The 15,322-nt window shown below is 36.9% G+C and overlaps 1 protein-coding gene across 1 annotated transcript in view; it reads left to right on the forward strand.

Moving 5' to 3' along the window:
• Positions 1-9,520: 9,520 nt before the first annotated feature.
• The window catches only part of COL5A2 (collagen type V alpha 2 chain), a 145,093-nt gene continuing 139,291 nt past the window's right edge, over positions 9,521-15,322 (forward strand). The window contains exon 1 of the mRNA XM_082630244.1: positions 9,521-9,820. Coding sequence (XP_082486370.1) covers positions 9,724-9,820 — 97 coding nt within the window. The 5' untranslated portion in view covers positions 9,521-9,723. The remainder of the gene's footprint in view (positions 9,821-15,322) is intronic.

A 15,322-nucleotide genomic window follows, 5' to 3' on the forward strand; every position in this document is an offset into this window, starting at 1 on the left:
GAGCCACTGGGTCCTTGTGGTATTTAAAGCATTGAAAATCTTAGCTACAGAGTGACTAATTTTAATATTTAATTAACTTTAATTACTGTGGTAAGAGCCTATCTTAATTTATATTTGTATATTTATACCAAAGTGAGCTCATTGATTACTTGGAGATATTTAAACAAAAATTATAATCCAATTGCATTATATGTTTTTTAATCAATAATATATTTTAGCTTTTTCATGATTATTAAAGTACTTACATATGACAAATAATTGTGATAGTAGAGATTGTGAGCAGAAGTTTCTGCTTTTCAGCATTAAGAATTGACCACTGCTGGCCATTTCTCATTTGATATATGCATATCATATGGGAGGGATATATGTATATCAGAGGGAGATGGGGATGAATCTTTTTACTACTCATAGATTGTCTAAAAAAGTGTTTTAAAAAATTGGCATTGAATACTGCTGACATATTGATAACTGATGTAATTATTAGTGTAATTATTTTTCATATTCAAACACTGGACACAAATGTAAAATGTAAAACAAAACTACAACATAAATGACACTTGGAATGGCAGGTTATAGAAAATGCTATACTTTCTCAACAGCCAATTTACAAAAATTTCTTTTATTACCTCGCAAAAGCAGAGAATTCCACAGCTCTATAAACCAAAATGAAGTTACTAAAGGGTCTGAAGGAGTAGTTTGCCCCAAGACACAGGAAAATGTAAAACATTAAACAAAATACTGATTGAGGTATGAAATGTGATAAGATGTCTCATATTGATTTCCTTGCCCTCTACTGCCCTCTCCAAACCAAGGACCAATTTCCCAGACCTCTGGTCACCACATAGTTGTCAATTGAACAATGTAAGAACTGAAAAGTCTGATGGGCTGAATGACTCCTTATTTTGTTGAGAAACAACTTGAGACTCTCAGGACTTTAATATTTTCAAAGCAGTATACGGAGCATGGCAAGCTCATTTGGTATAAATGGCCTTTGGTGTCACTGAGTTTCTGGACAATTTCCCCTTTGTAGCTTGTATGTACTCCTGCCATCTAAAAAGTTTCCCTCAGGGGAAGCCCTGACTCATGGACTCTCATTTTAGCTACAGAGAATTGTCTATTCTAATACAAACAGTCATCCACATTTCAGGATTTATTAGGCTTAATAAATAAGGGATTCATGGTTAAGAATGAGGAAATAAATGTTTTAAATGTAAACATAGTATTTTTTAAAAAAGGAATGAACTACCAATACATGCAACAACGTGGATGAATCTTAGAACTAGACACAAAAGGGTACATACTGTCTGATTCCATTTATATAATCTTCTGGAAAGACAAAGCTATGGGCATTGAAGTCAGATCACTGTTGCCAGGAGTGGGGTTGGGAGGAGAAGTTTGACTCCAAATGGAGGCACTTTTTGGGGTAAAGAAAATATCCTCTAGATTGCGATGGTGGCTACACGATTATATACCTTTGTCATACTCAAAGGACTGTACATCTCAAAAGGTGAATTTACTGTATCTAAAATGTGCCTTAATAAACATGGCATAGTTACCTTTCTTGTGTGTGGGTGGTGAGAACCTTTAAGACCTACTCTCTTATCCAGCCTGTGGACTCTTTTGATGCTGTCTTCCTAGTTAGTAAAGTTGAATTATATTATAGTTTAATTATCATGAAATACAGTGCAGAGAGTGCTAGGACTTGGGAACCATTTTTGAAACTATTGTTTGCATTTTCTGAAAGGTCACTTAATCTCACTGAATCCCAGTATAAAATGGGAATGATCATTCTGCCCATATTATTTCACTGGGTTATTGTGAGTCTCAAAGAGTATGTGTGTGCTCAAACAGTATGTGAAGAGTTGGGTGCTATATGAGCCAGCATGATTTATCAGATCATTTATAATTTTGGCTGACAAGACTCTCCATAACTTCTTTTTTGTTGTTTTTTTTTTTAAGATTTATAAAGTTTTATTGAAATATATTTAAAGACATGAATAAGTGGAGACATGCCATCTTTATTAGGAGAAAGATTCAATATCATTAAAACATCTATCCTTTCCACATTAATCTCTCAGCTCAATGTAAGCCCAATAAAAATATTAACTGGCCTTTTCCTGGAATCTGACAAACTGAATAAACAATTTATATGAAAGAGTAAAGGAACAGGAAGGGTGGAAGTGATTTTCATGATTAAGAGGAGTGGGAAGAGCTGACCTATTAAGTTATCAAGGTTTACTAACAACAACAGTAAGTAAGCTACAGTGCCACTGACACAAGGTTACATCAACAGACAAAGGAAGGAGGCTGGAGAACCCAGGAGCAGACCCTCACGTATGACAACATATAACAGCAGTGACATCACAATCAGTGGGGGAAGGATGGACTAGTCACTAAATAATGGCTATTCAAATGAAAAAAAAAAGTATCTCTAACTTATAAACCAAGAGCAACAAAAACAAACCTAAACAAAACATCCAGGTGGATTAAAGACCTAAATGTGAAATACTTCCAGAAGAAAATACAGGAGTAGGGAAGATTTCCTAAAGAAGACACAAAAAGCACAGACTACAAAGTAATAGATAAAAGTTTTCACATTCTCCATAACTTCTAAATGTGACTGTTGATTACCTTAAGAGATAAGATAATATTTTTTTTTTTTTATTTTTATTTATTTATTTATTTATTTATGGCTGTGTTGGCTCTTCGTTTCTGTGTGAGGGCTTTCTCTAGTTGGGGCAAGTGGGGGCCACTCTTCATCGCGGTGCACGGGCCTCTCACTATCGCGGCCTCTCGTTGCGGAGCACAGGCTCCAGACGCGCAGGCTCAGTATTTGTGGCTCACGGGCCTAGCCGCTCCGCAGCACGTGGGATCTTCCCAGACCAGGGCTCGAACCCCTGTCCCCTGCATTGGCAGGCAGACTCTCAACCACTGCGCCACCAGGGAAGCCCCAAGATAATATTTTGAAAGGTAAAATTGCAAACTTTTCTCAAAATATGACGCATGCTAAAATATAAACATCCAGATTAAAATGAAAGTTCATATTTTAAGAATTTAAAAAAGAAAATATTTCTAGTTATGCCTAAATGTAAAAAGATATATTTTCAATACAAATATTCAGATAGAGCTAACCTATATTTATAAAGTTTGGATATAGATACCATTAAATTAATTGGTTCACATATTTGTTTACTTGAAAAGCTATTATACTGAAGGCATTTTGAGAGATTCTCTAAGTATTGTCATTTGTTTAAAAAAAATCAGTGATGGCATTTAAGTTAAAGAAATAAACATCATATAATTTCCTTGAACTTCAGCTCCTTAAGAGAAAAGACTGTGAAACCAGAGCTCCAAACCTGGACCTAGCCATTTCTTGACTAGTATGACATTTCTTGACTTGTCTAGTATGACTTGACACAAGTTATTTAGCTTCTATGAGCCTCAATTTCCTTTCTTCATCTGTAAAACAGAGAAAATAATAGGACTTATTCCAGTATTGATTTGAGGATTAAGTTAATGAGTACATGCAAAGTACTTATATAGTATTTGACACATAGTAAGTACTTAATACATTCTAGCCATCGTTATTATTATTGTTATAGTTATTTTTACAATGGCTTTCAGCCAGAAAGAAAGTATATTCACAATATGCAGTCTTTTTCTGTTCAGAAACTATGGTTTTGCTATTTTATAGCAAATATGTGTAGAGAGGCACCTAATCAGTTATGTGTTCTCCTTCTACTCATTTATGTTTCTGTTCCTTGCTTAGGTATTTCTTTGACTAGAACCATCATATTCCTAGTCCTCTGGGGCTGACATCTTGTAATCATTTTTATTTATGCTCACTGTTTCTTCTGTCATGGCCATTCAATCATCAAGTTCTACTGATTCTTTACTAAACAATATGGGTTCAACAATAACTATTAGGCAAACATAAATAACCAGACAATGTCCATAATCTTCAGGAGCTTTCAGTCTGGCAGGGAAATCAGACGTAAATATTGTGTGAGGTTAGGGAGGTCCATACAGAACACGTTGGTCAGTTCTGTGAAGGAGCAGACTGGTTTGTCAGGGGGGCAACACTTGAGATTTGCTGGCTCTATCATCTACTTAGTTGGCAGAGGTGTCCTCCTCAAATTTGCACTTCAGCTTCTCGTAAGTCATCAGTGAATTTATTTCCACAATATAGTCTGAATTTCTTTGCTTCTTTCTTTTTTTTTTTTTGCGGTACGCGGGTTTCTCACTGTTGTGGCCCCTCCCGTTGTGGAGCACAGGCTCCGGATGCGCAGGCTCAGTGGCCATGGCTCACGGGCCCAGCCGCTCCGCGGCATGTGGGATCTTCCCGGACCGGGGCACGAACCCGTGTCCCCTGCATTGGCAGGCAGACTCAACCACTGCGCCACCAGGGAAGCCCTCTTTGCTTCTTTCTATTTCCATCATCTCTTATTTGGACTAAAAGCGCTTCCTAACCTGTGTCCTCTCTTCCATTCTTGCTTTGCTATAATACATTTCTCACAAGCCATTCAGATTTTTTTTTTTAAATCAGTAAATTAGAGCACGTCACTCCTTGGTTAAAAAACCCTCACTGGATTCTCACTGCATTTAGAAAAAAATCTAAACTCCTATACATGACCTGCAAGACTTTACTGACAGACCTCATCTCCAGCCTTACATCATATCAGGCTAGCCATAATGTCTTTCTTTCTACTCTTTCACACTCAGAGCTTATTCCTATCTTTGGTAAGAGGAATAATGACCTCCCAAAGATGTCCATGGCCTAGTGTCTAGAACCTGCGAATATGTTACCTTACATGTCAAAAAGGATTTTGTGATATGTGATTAATGATGTTGAGATGGGGAAATTATTCTGGATTATTCAGGTGGAACCAATGCAGCCACATATGCTATTATAAGCAGAGAACCTTTCCTGGCTAGGGTCAGAGAAAGAGATGTGACCCCAAAAGTAGTGTCAGAGTGATGCTATGTTGCTGGCTTTGAAGATGAGGAACAGGCCATGAGAATGTGGGTGATCTCTAGAAGCGTGAAAAGGCGAAGAAATGAATTCATCCCTAGATCCTCTAAAAAGGAGTGCAGTCCTGCTGACACCTTGATTTTAGCTTAATGGGACCCAGGCTTCCGACCTGTAGAACTGTAAGAGGATACATTTATGTTGTTTTGAGGCACTAAGTTTGTGGTAATTTTTATGGCAGCCCTAGAAAATTAATACACCATTCCAGGCCACTCATGCTCGCTGTCCCCTCTGCTTGGAATGCCGTTTCCCCCCAGTTCTCCAGGGACAGATCCATTTCAAATTTTAGGTCTCAGATTCACTATTACCTCCTTACAGAGTCTACTCTTACAGCCTTATCTGCAGGATCCTTCCCACCACTGACTCCTGAGCAACTCTAAAACAACACACTGTTTATTTCCTTCATGGCGTATCCCTGTCTGGAATTACCTTGTTTGCTCACTTATTCTGTTTTAAGCTCCATAGCATCTGTGTTGTTCACAGCTGTACTGCAGACCTTGTTTGTGTTGTGCATACTGCATCCTTAGTGCTTTGATTAGAACCTGACAAATAATAGACAATCAACAAATATTTGTTGAATGAGAAAATGAATTAAACTGGGGAGGTGGTTATTTCAGGCAAAGATCAGAGCCTGAATAAATTTTGAGGTGTGAAACTGCTTATGTTCCTGGGAAAATCTGTGTTTCCAATGGCTGAAGCCAAAAGAGGAAACTAGAGGGAGATGGGACCAAGAAATAGGCATTTTCCTTCTCCTCCTTCATTATTATTCCTGTTATTATTATTTTAAAATATCATGTTGCTATATCATGTAAGTAGTTAGGAATTAACGAATATAAAAAAACAAAATAGACTTACAGGTATAGAGAATAAATTAGTGTTTACCCGTGGGGAGAGGGAAGGGGGGACAACATACGGGTAGGGGATTAAGAGGTACAAACTACTATGCACAAAATAAGCTACAAGGATATATTGTACAGCATGGGGAATATAGCCAATATTTTATAATAACTTTAAATGGAGTAGTAGCTATAAAAATATTGAATCACTATGTTGTACACCTAAAACTAATATAATATTGTCAATCAGCTACAATTTTAAAAAGTGCAAGCACATAATAAAACCAGCAAGACTCAGTGAACAATTGGATGTGGGTTGAAGGAGAAGGAGGAGTGTCCTCTGTGTCTTATCTTTGGGACTAGGGTAATTGTGGTAGTGTTCATTGGTATTGAGCTACATGGACTTGTCCAGAGGGAGATGTTCAAGCACTTAGAAATACAGGTTCACAACTCAGGAGGGAAGCCTTGACTGGAAGTTATTAGCATGTAAATGGAAATAAAGTCAAGGGGTCTAGTAGTTAAAGTAGATCAAGATAATGGGCAAGGAGAGAAAAAAGCTGATAGTACAATACTGGAGAGCACAATAACTTTCTGAAAGGAATTAGCAAAGGAAATTGACCCCGAAAACAGAGGAGGAGGAGGAGTATGTGGGACCAGGAAGCCATGGGGGGAAAAAGTTTCAGTAAGAAGAAGGGAGTAGTCTGAGTATCAAACACAACAGGAGGAAAAAGGAAAGATCTTTGGGTTTATCAACAAAGGGGTATTGGTGTCTCTTGTGATGTTGACCTCCTGATGCACAGGGTGAAGTATGACCGGGAGGGGAAGGAGAGGAAGGAGAGGAAAAAAAGAGATGGTAGAAGATGTGGAGTCAAGGGAAACCTTTGGTTTTTTGCTTCTTTTTTGAAGAAATTGAGGAAGACACTGACAGAGTAATGTCTCGAAGGAAATGTAAAGGGAAGGGATAAAGAGTGCAGAGTGAGGGACTAACCCTGAAGGGTGCTGAGACACCTTCTGAGATTGGAAGTATTGGTGTCAAGTAGATCTAAAAGCTAGGAAGCAGTGAGAACACGCACTTTGGAGTAACAGAAACCTAAATCTACCGCTTATTAGCTTAGCAAACTTGAAACTTCTTTGAAGCGTAATCCCTTTATATATGACTTGAGAAAATTAATAAATACCCTTCCAGAGTTGCTGTGAAAAATTGGATGAGTCCGCGTGCCACAAAAAAAAAAAAAAAAGAAAAATTGGATTAGTAAAAATTGACCCACTAGGCCCATATTATTATAATATGCACAATTCATTGGAATTGTGACAGATTTCTGAGCTCTCCACCCAAGCACTGGGGCCTAGAACCAGTTCTTCAAGGACTGAGAAATGGTCAAGTCTTCCTGAATTCAGCCACATCTATTAAACAGACACACCTGGTCAATACCTGTGTATGTTTTACTTTTTTCCAAATTATAGTGCAGAATCCTAAAGCCAAACATAGAAGAAAAGCCCAAGTCACAAATCTAGCAAGGATAAGAGAGAATGCTAATAATTTATCTCAGCTCTCTTGAAAAATTTGTTCTGCCTCTATCATAACATGTGCTTTTGGTATGATGGGAAGAGGAGGCTGGGACAGGAGGAAACTGTGAGAGGTTGCCTTGGATTTTAAATCTTTCTTATAAAAGCTGTGTTTACATTTAAGTTTAAAATAACTATTGATTTGCTGATAATAACTGTTTTAATAACAGATACTAAGATGCTGGTCTGAGCAAGCACTGAGTGTTTATGTACACTGATTCTGCTACAAAGTCCTGTTCCTGTTTAGTTATCATCTGTGTGCTCTCAGCATTTAGAATACTTTCTGAGAATTGCAGATTCTCCATAAATGTCCTTAGTCTCTGTGGTTCATTAAAGATTCCACACAAGATGCCTGAAAATTGTGCCAACCCTTTGGTATTGGGGTGTTGATGTCTAAAATAGTTTCAAAGTAGAATAGAATTGGCAAGCACATGGAGTAAAGTTTTTTTTCTCTGCATTTTCCTGTTATTCTTTTTGAATATTTAGCAGGTGTTTTTCAAGTCCTGGCCTCTCTCAGATATTCTAGTTAGAATTAGCAGAAGGGTGATTTTTGGTTCTTACTCGGCCCATTCGTTTAAGTGGGAGCAGGGCATTTAAGTGTGGTGGTGCCAGAAGTATTTAATTGAAATGGGACATGTTGAAGGGAAAAGCTAGACTGAGGGGTACAGCTGCGTGGAGAGTTGACCTCCTCTGGAATACTTCTCTGGAGATTCTAGCTCCAAAGCGAAAATTCACAGTTTCTTGAATTTCTTCTATGAAGAAAAGTGAGGATAATACATTACTTGCCTAATCTTACCCTATAATCTCTCCTTTCTCTGAATTTCTCCTAGGCTTAATGTATCCCACACATATGTATATGCTCTGGCTTATATTTCTTGTTTCATGTAAATTTCTTTTCTTCGTGTCTACACGTGTTCCTTGGAGGCAGTGGGTATGCCTTTCACTTACTTTGTGTCATCCTCTCCCTCCAGTGCTTAGTGCAGTGCAGGGTTCCTGATCACTGATGAGTAATTGTAAACCATTGACTCACCTATGTTGTGTAGAACAGCCATTCTGATTCTGGGTAGACTCAAGGTAGCAAACGTATTGGGTTATGTGGAACACTCGGAGGTCATTAAGATCTTGGCAAGCGTGAGTGTGGCATGAAAGTTCATGAATAACGCTCTTGAATGGCAGTTGCAACTGGAACTACCAAATTCCCTGAAAAGCTGGTTTAGGGGTAATAATACCGCCATCTACTTTTACGTAGTTCTTTGCAACTCAGAACTTAGTTAATAATATATTACTTGTTTTAATGTCACTAAACCCTGTCCAGTGGTCAGGGCAAAACTCTGTTCTCAAATGAGAAAATTGGAGTGCACAGAGATAAAGGACTTTGTGTTTACAAAATGGGTGAGTGGCAGAGCTGATGTCTGGAGCCAGGCTTTTTGCATCCAAATACAGTGTCCTTCCCATTACTCCACACTAGCATAGTGGACTGCTTTTTTACATAATAAAACTCTCTGGGACAAGAAGGACCTGCAGATGTGTTTCTCTAAATAAGAGAGATGGAGAGATAAGGAGACGACCTTAATTCAAAGTATGATGCATTTGTCAAATAGTTTCTTCACCTGGACATTTAACGGTCCCCTTCCAGAATCTGGGTAAAGAAACAGAATGTAGCAAGGGGACAAGAATGAGTCCTCCTTAGTAAAAACAAAGGGTTAAAATTTGTTCCTTTGAAAGTTTAAGGTGGACAAGGATCCTGAATTATCTAGACACCAAAAACTAGGCTGAAAGTCTGTATTTCCTCCCTATAGGGAAAAAGTGAAGGGGTGTGTGTCTGGGGAAAAGGGTAGGGAGGGGAGAATAAGTCTCTTTCTTTCTAACAGGCTTTCTTTAAAAAAAAAAAAAAGGGAAAGAGAAACAAACGTTTGTTTCTGTGATTAAGCCCCATTTATGTTTAAAACATAAATGAAATAGGGACTGTTTAAGGCACTGAGGCGCGTGTTCTGATTTGGTTGTTTACTATCAATCAGACCGTTGCTTGGCAGACACTGGATGGTTATGAGCCTGAACAAGCTGAAAAGGGGCAGGAAAAGAAGTGGAGGCAGCATTCTTCCTATTTAAAGCTGCATCGCTTGAAAAAAGTTTTCGCAGACTGTGCCGGAGCTGGTGCTGAAAAAGGGGGTTTTCAGAGGCTGCCCTGGGGCTGGTGCTGAAAGAAGAGCCCACAGCTGACTTCATGGTGCTACAATAACCTTAGAATCTACTTTTCACTCCCAGGAGGACCCACATGTCTAATATTTAGACATGATGGCAAATTGGGTGGAAGCAAGACCTATCCTTATTCTTACTATTTTATTAGGGCAATTTGTCTCAATAAAAGCCCAGGAAGAAGATGAGGATGGTGAGTTTGCCGTTTGCTTTCCTTGTGGTGGTTATTGCATAGTTTGGGAAATAAGTGGAATGTTAAGCCTCAGGAAGAGCATGAAGACGAGGCTCTGATTTGAAGTTGAGAAGGGGGCTGACAGATTTGCACCTGGGAAACAGCTCGGAAGACAATCGGGATGTTTGTAAATCCGGAGCTTCCACATCTGCGGTTCGAAGAGTACACTACTGAATATTTCTGGGAAAGCCTAGGATAAGTCCTTTTGCCTGAATGTGGAGAGTGGGAAGTTTAAAAGAAAAGGAGAGTGCTTAAAACAGCATTAAAGGCACTTTTAGTTAGAGGAGTTCTGTTCTGTGGGCTGGAGTTTTCAGAGCAAGAAGTCGCAGCAGAAGCAGGGTAGGGTGGAGTCTTTTTTGTACTGAACTTCAGCTGCTTCATAAAATTCTTTGTTTAGAAAAACCTCTGCAGCCAGTCTGATAACTGATTTTTTCTTTGTCTTTGGCTCCTTATTTTTCTCTCTTTACAGACTTCTACGTCTTTCCCATTTTCATTTGTGATCTTACAGTCACTTTTGCTTTCTGAGAGACAGTCTCATTTCTTTCCCCATGGCAGAAGTTGATAGAAGCCAGATTTCTTATTTTCCCACCCTACTGACTTGATTATCAGGACAGTGGTGGTTCCCTGTTGGATGGCGGAAGGCAGGAAATCCACATGCCTTATATAATTTATTTATCAAGGAGTATTTTATTGGCATTATTCATTAGACACAAGTTTCCTTTCTTTTCTTCTTTTAAAATGTGAGACAAATCTTGACTGGTTACCGATTCTTTTTCCTTTGAAATTTGCATATGTTAGGGTTGGGTTCTGTGGTATGTTAAGCAAAAATGCATGGCTGCTATAAAATATAAGAAAATATTTAAATGGGTTCCACTGATTATTAAATCCTTCCCCTCCAGGCCTGGAGTTTCAAATACGGACATGTACTGTTTCATAATAGGCCATTATAGATTTTCATAACAATTTAACATCAAACTCAAGCTTTTAAAACTTACCATATTTATTAAACTTTTGTTATTGTCTTTCATATATATTTTTGTGTATATATTCACATATGTATGGGTGTATATATATATTTTAATACCTGCTTCTGTGTATTTTTGCTCTGTAAATGTTCATAAAATTAATATAGAGGCCACGAGGTCTAAAAAACATTTAAAAAGTGAAAATAAGAATCTGGGATGAATACCCAACAATCTGTCTGGAGTGCCATAGAGGGGGCACTTTCTAAAATCTTGGATCTTTTTATGTTACTTTTTATGTTTTTGAAAATGAGACAATTTATAAAAGATGAAACTTCTTGAGCTTCCTTGTAATGTTGTGAAAAGCATGTACAGTTTGGAAGGGTTGGGGAGATAATTTAATAGGAAGTAGAAGTCAGGAAAGGGGAGAAATAAAATACAGAAAAATTACAATAGAAATAGAAAAATCTGAATATAAAAGAAGTAGTTGACTCCCCTCCCCCACCAAAACAACCAACAACTTTCTTTTAAAACTTAATTAACACAACTTTCCTTGTTAATATATTTTAAAATAAATAACTTACATTTATAAAGTATGAAAATAATTGAATATGTAAATAAATGTTTCCTAAAGCATATGGAGTAGGCCATATGTTAAAAGACTTTCTCAAATAGTTGTAATTACGTTGTAGGTGTTTCTGAAAAATGAGCAGAGTTCAATTTTCCTTAATACTAATTTACATAAATGTTAGGAATGTGAGGCTTGATGCAAAAAGTCCCTGATTCCATACCAACTCTGCTCCCCCCAGTATAACCAAACAGCATAGAAACAGGAATTCCAAACATTATATTTTACAGAAAAAGGGTAATTGCTTTCATACGTATTATAAAAAATAAATTCCTCAGTTTTATTACTCAAGCTAAGAGAATATATGTAATAAAAATTCAAAAGCAAAAGAAAATAGTTATGGTCCTAATTAAAGTTGATGTAGAAAAGAATTCCAGAATCCAGAATATTCAGAGCTACATAACTTGTATTTACTTACCATGCATATTTTGGTTTAAGTGATATTGTGTGGTACTTGGCAATACTTTATTTTCCCTGTTCAGGCTTGTCACAAGCTTAATAGAAGTGTCAGAATTTTGAAACTCCATGTGATTTTAAGTTTGGGGGAGAGTAAGTTCAGGTAAATGTTTTAAACTAAAGAAATATCTAAGGCATACATGCAAAACAAGTATGTTTTTCAAATTTTAGCTCTAAGTCGTATAATGTGGTATTGATTTTGTGTACAAATATGTTCCCTTTGAATGTGGAGGCCTATTATCATATGGAAGTACATATTTATGAGCTTTTATTTTTTTGTTTTCAGGACTTCAAGGTATATTTTTCTTCTGTTTGACTGTGATTATTTTTATTGGAAATTTAAAACATATTTTACTTAGTTACACAGTACCTGTCTGATAAAAATACTTATGAATGATAAAAGAAAGTAAATAAGCTTTAGGCTGTTTAGGCCAAAATCATTACTACTTCTCACTAAATTTTAAGAACTGAATTGATTTTTTAAATTCATAAAAATGAGAAAGTTTGAGAGTTGGGCTAACTTTAGTTGAGAGTACTAAGTAAAATTAAGTAACAAAAATGAGTTAAGGTGACAAAATCAGCTTTTCATGAGTTTTTCTGTGTGTATGTTTGTTAGGGGGGTGCTTTGAGAGGTTCCCCATTTGTTTTTTGTAGGAGAAAATACTAGTGCATTTACAGTAATTTTTATATTCCTAAATAAAGTTCTAACACCTAGTGAGCTTATATACATTCTTGTTATTAGAAGTGGACATACTTAATCTTGGAAAATAATCTCTGATATGAATCATTGATTTCAACAACAGAGAAGAAATGGAGAGAAGGGAGGGTACAGAAATATACCATTTTATTTCCAGAGACTATAAATGTCAGTGCTTCTCAGAGGCACTGAGAAGGTAGGTAACATCAATAAGTGAAGCAAGCGAGTGTTTGTACGTCAACAGGGGATGGTGGGCCTGTGGAGAACTGAAGATGCATGCCCACTTGAAGACAGTCACATCTGATGTTTTCAGAAAGCATTGCCTAAGCCAAGTCCAATATATTTGAGTGCCAGCTTTGGCTCCTGGACCATAAATTTGCAACCCTCTTGTGGCAACCCTACACTAATATCCTGGACCCAAGCCAACTTCTGATTACTAAGAGATGAGGGGCTCACAGTCCTTTCTATACCATGGTCTCCTGCATTTTTATTATATTACGTCTACCATTTATCTCACTGTTAAAATACAAATATGAAGAAACTAATGCTTAACACTCAGCAGTACTTGGATGGGATGATTTTAAAGGAGGTACAGAATACAAATACATAGCTTAAGATACTTGTTCACTCATAAATTGTTTTAAACTCTTTACTACTGAAATAGATACTTTGAATCATGTAGGATATGCAAACTTTTCTTTTATAGTGGATGCTTTAATCTAGGTCTACCTGCATATAGCAGAATGCAGTAGTTTAAACCAAAAAAAAGTGTTTTTTTTTCCTTATATAAAATAAGCTTCTAGTTAGGTAGTGAAAGGCTGGTATACCAGCTCTACAAAGTCATCAGGGATTCAATTTTTTTCTAGATCTCTCATATCCCTAGGGTACAGTCCTTGATGTTATGTTCCTAGACAGCTGCTGGAATTCCAGCCATTATATTTACTTTCCTGGCATCTGGATAGAGAATGGGAGACAAAGGCTGTGATTCCCTCTTTTTAAATCGAGAATATTAAGTCATCATATCATTTCAACTTACTTGGAAGTTGGCTAGAATTTAGTCATATGGTCATACAAAGTTACAAGGACTGCTGGGAAATGCAGTCTTAGCTGGATAGCACTGGCAGTGTCCTCTACTGAATAGAGTTATGCTATGAAGGATATAAAAGGGAGAATAGCTATTAGGAGGCAACTATAATCCCAGCCACAATGAGCATAATTGTCAACTAGTGGAATAGATCTGGTTTCAATGGACAGAATATAGTTGAGTAACCTGATTTACCCTGGTTATTGTTCACTTCTGAGCAGACTACAAAGCCAAGAACACTGGATGGCACTTAAATACTAGGTTGTAATTCTTTGCAATTCTTTCCTTATTCTCTTCAGATAAATTTAGAAGTACCTATAACTTTTATTCAAATTAGAGCGAGGCTTTATTTTGAAGAGTATCTCTCTCTATATGTAGATTGGTAGATTGATAGTTACAGTGATTTTTTTATATTGACAGATGCAGTGTATACTTTGACCATGACTCTTTAAGTTTGTTGGTAAGCGATCCACACCACAGATCAGTGTTGAGCTGGCTGCATAAAGAATCATGTGAAGAGCTTGTTGCCAATCTAGATTCTAGGCTCCCTTTGTTTCCAGATATCCTGATTTGGTAGATTTGGATGGGATCTGGGAAGCTTTCAGGTGATTCTGATTCATGCTGGTGAACCACTGTATTAAATCTCTACCTAACACTCTTGTCTTGATACGACACCATTTGGCTTCCTGTTCTAAGGCTACACACTGTGACATTGGCAATAGCTTGCTATTCTAGTTATTCCTTTCACTTATAAGGCTGCTTAATTGAAGTTTGTATATAAACCACTGCAAATTCACCATCATTTCTGGAGAAACAACTCAAGGCCCAAATTCTCCTCATGGCAGGTTAGGTGAATCATTCTACTATGCAAAGGACACAGACTATTAAAATGTATTTCCAGGTGAATATATAGGTTTTTTTTCTCTCTTTTAATTCCTGCTCTTCACACTTCTATCATTATCAACACAGGCCTAAAACTCATTGTGTTGATCATTCTAGAAATGCACATAATGCAGTATGTAAAGTAAAAACATAAAGAGAAAGCTTTGTTTTGAGAGGAGGAGACTTAGAAGATTGAAGTCATGTTAATCTATTTTTTTCTTTTTTTGATCAAACAGCTTGCTCCTACTTGAAGGATAATTCATGCATCATCACTTAGCCTTATATGGAAATTCATTAAATATTTACAAATGGATCAGTCACTTTTTGACTAATGTTTTTTTCTCTGAGATTACAACATTGAAAAGTTTAGATTTACGCATGAGAGATATAATGATAGTAGGAAAGAAAGACTAAAATTGTTAATTATTAATTGACCTGTTGTGTACATTTTGGCAAGTTGAACAAGTTTATATAAGACAATGGAATGGTTGGAACATATGGACCGTTCAGTTTTCCTCTAAATTTCTTTCCATGTAAATTTCATGTGGCTTTTTCTAAATTTCATTTAAGGCTGAAGAACTGTTATATACAGAGTATCTATCCTTGGCATTTGCGTGAGGGGTAGTCTATCCAGTGGAAAATTTTGCCTTAAAGTTGTGACTACATTGGTGGCCTTAGTGTTTTTATTTTATTTTATTGATATGTTTACAACTAAACTCCTCAACAGAAATCAGGATGGTTCCATCTTATACTG

The sequence above is a fragment of the Mesoplodon mirus genome, assembly GCF_964341445.2.
Source record: "Mesoplodon mirus genome assembly, chromosome: 8".
Taxonomy (NCBI): Eukaryota; Metazoa; Chordata; class Mammalia; order Artiodactyla; family Ziphiidae; genus Mesoplodon; species Mesoplodon mirus.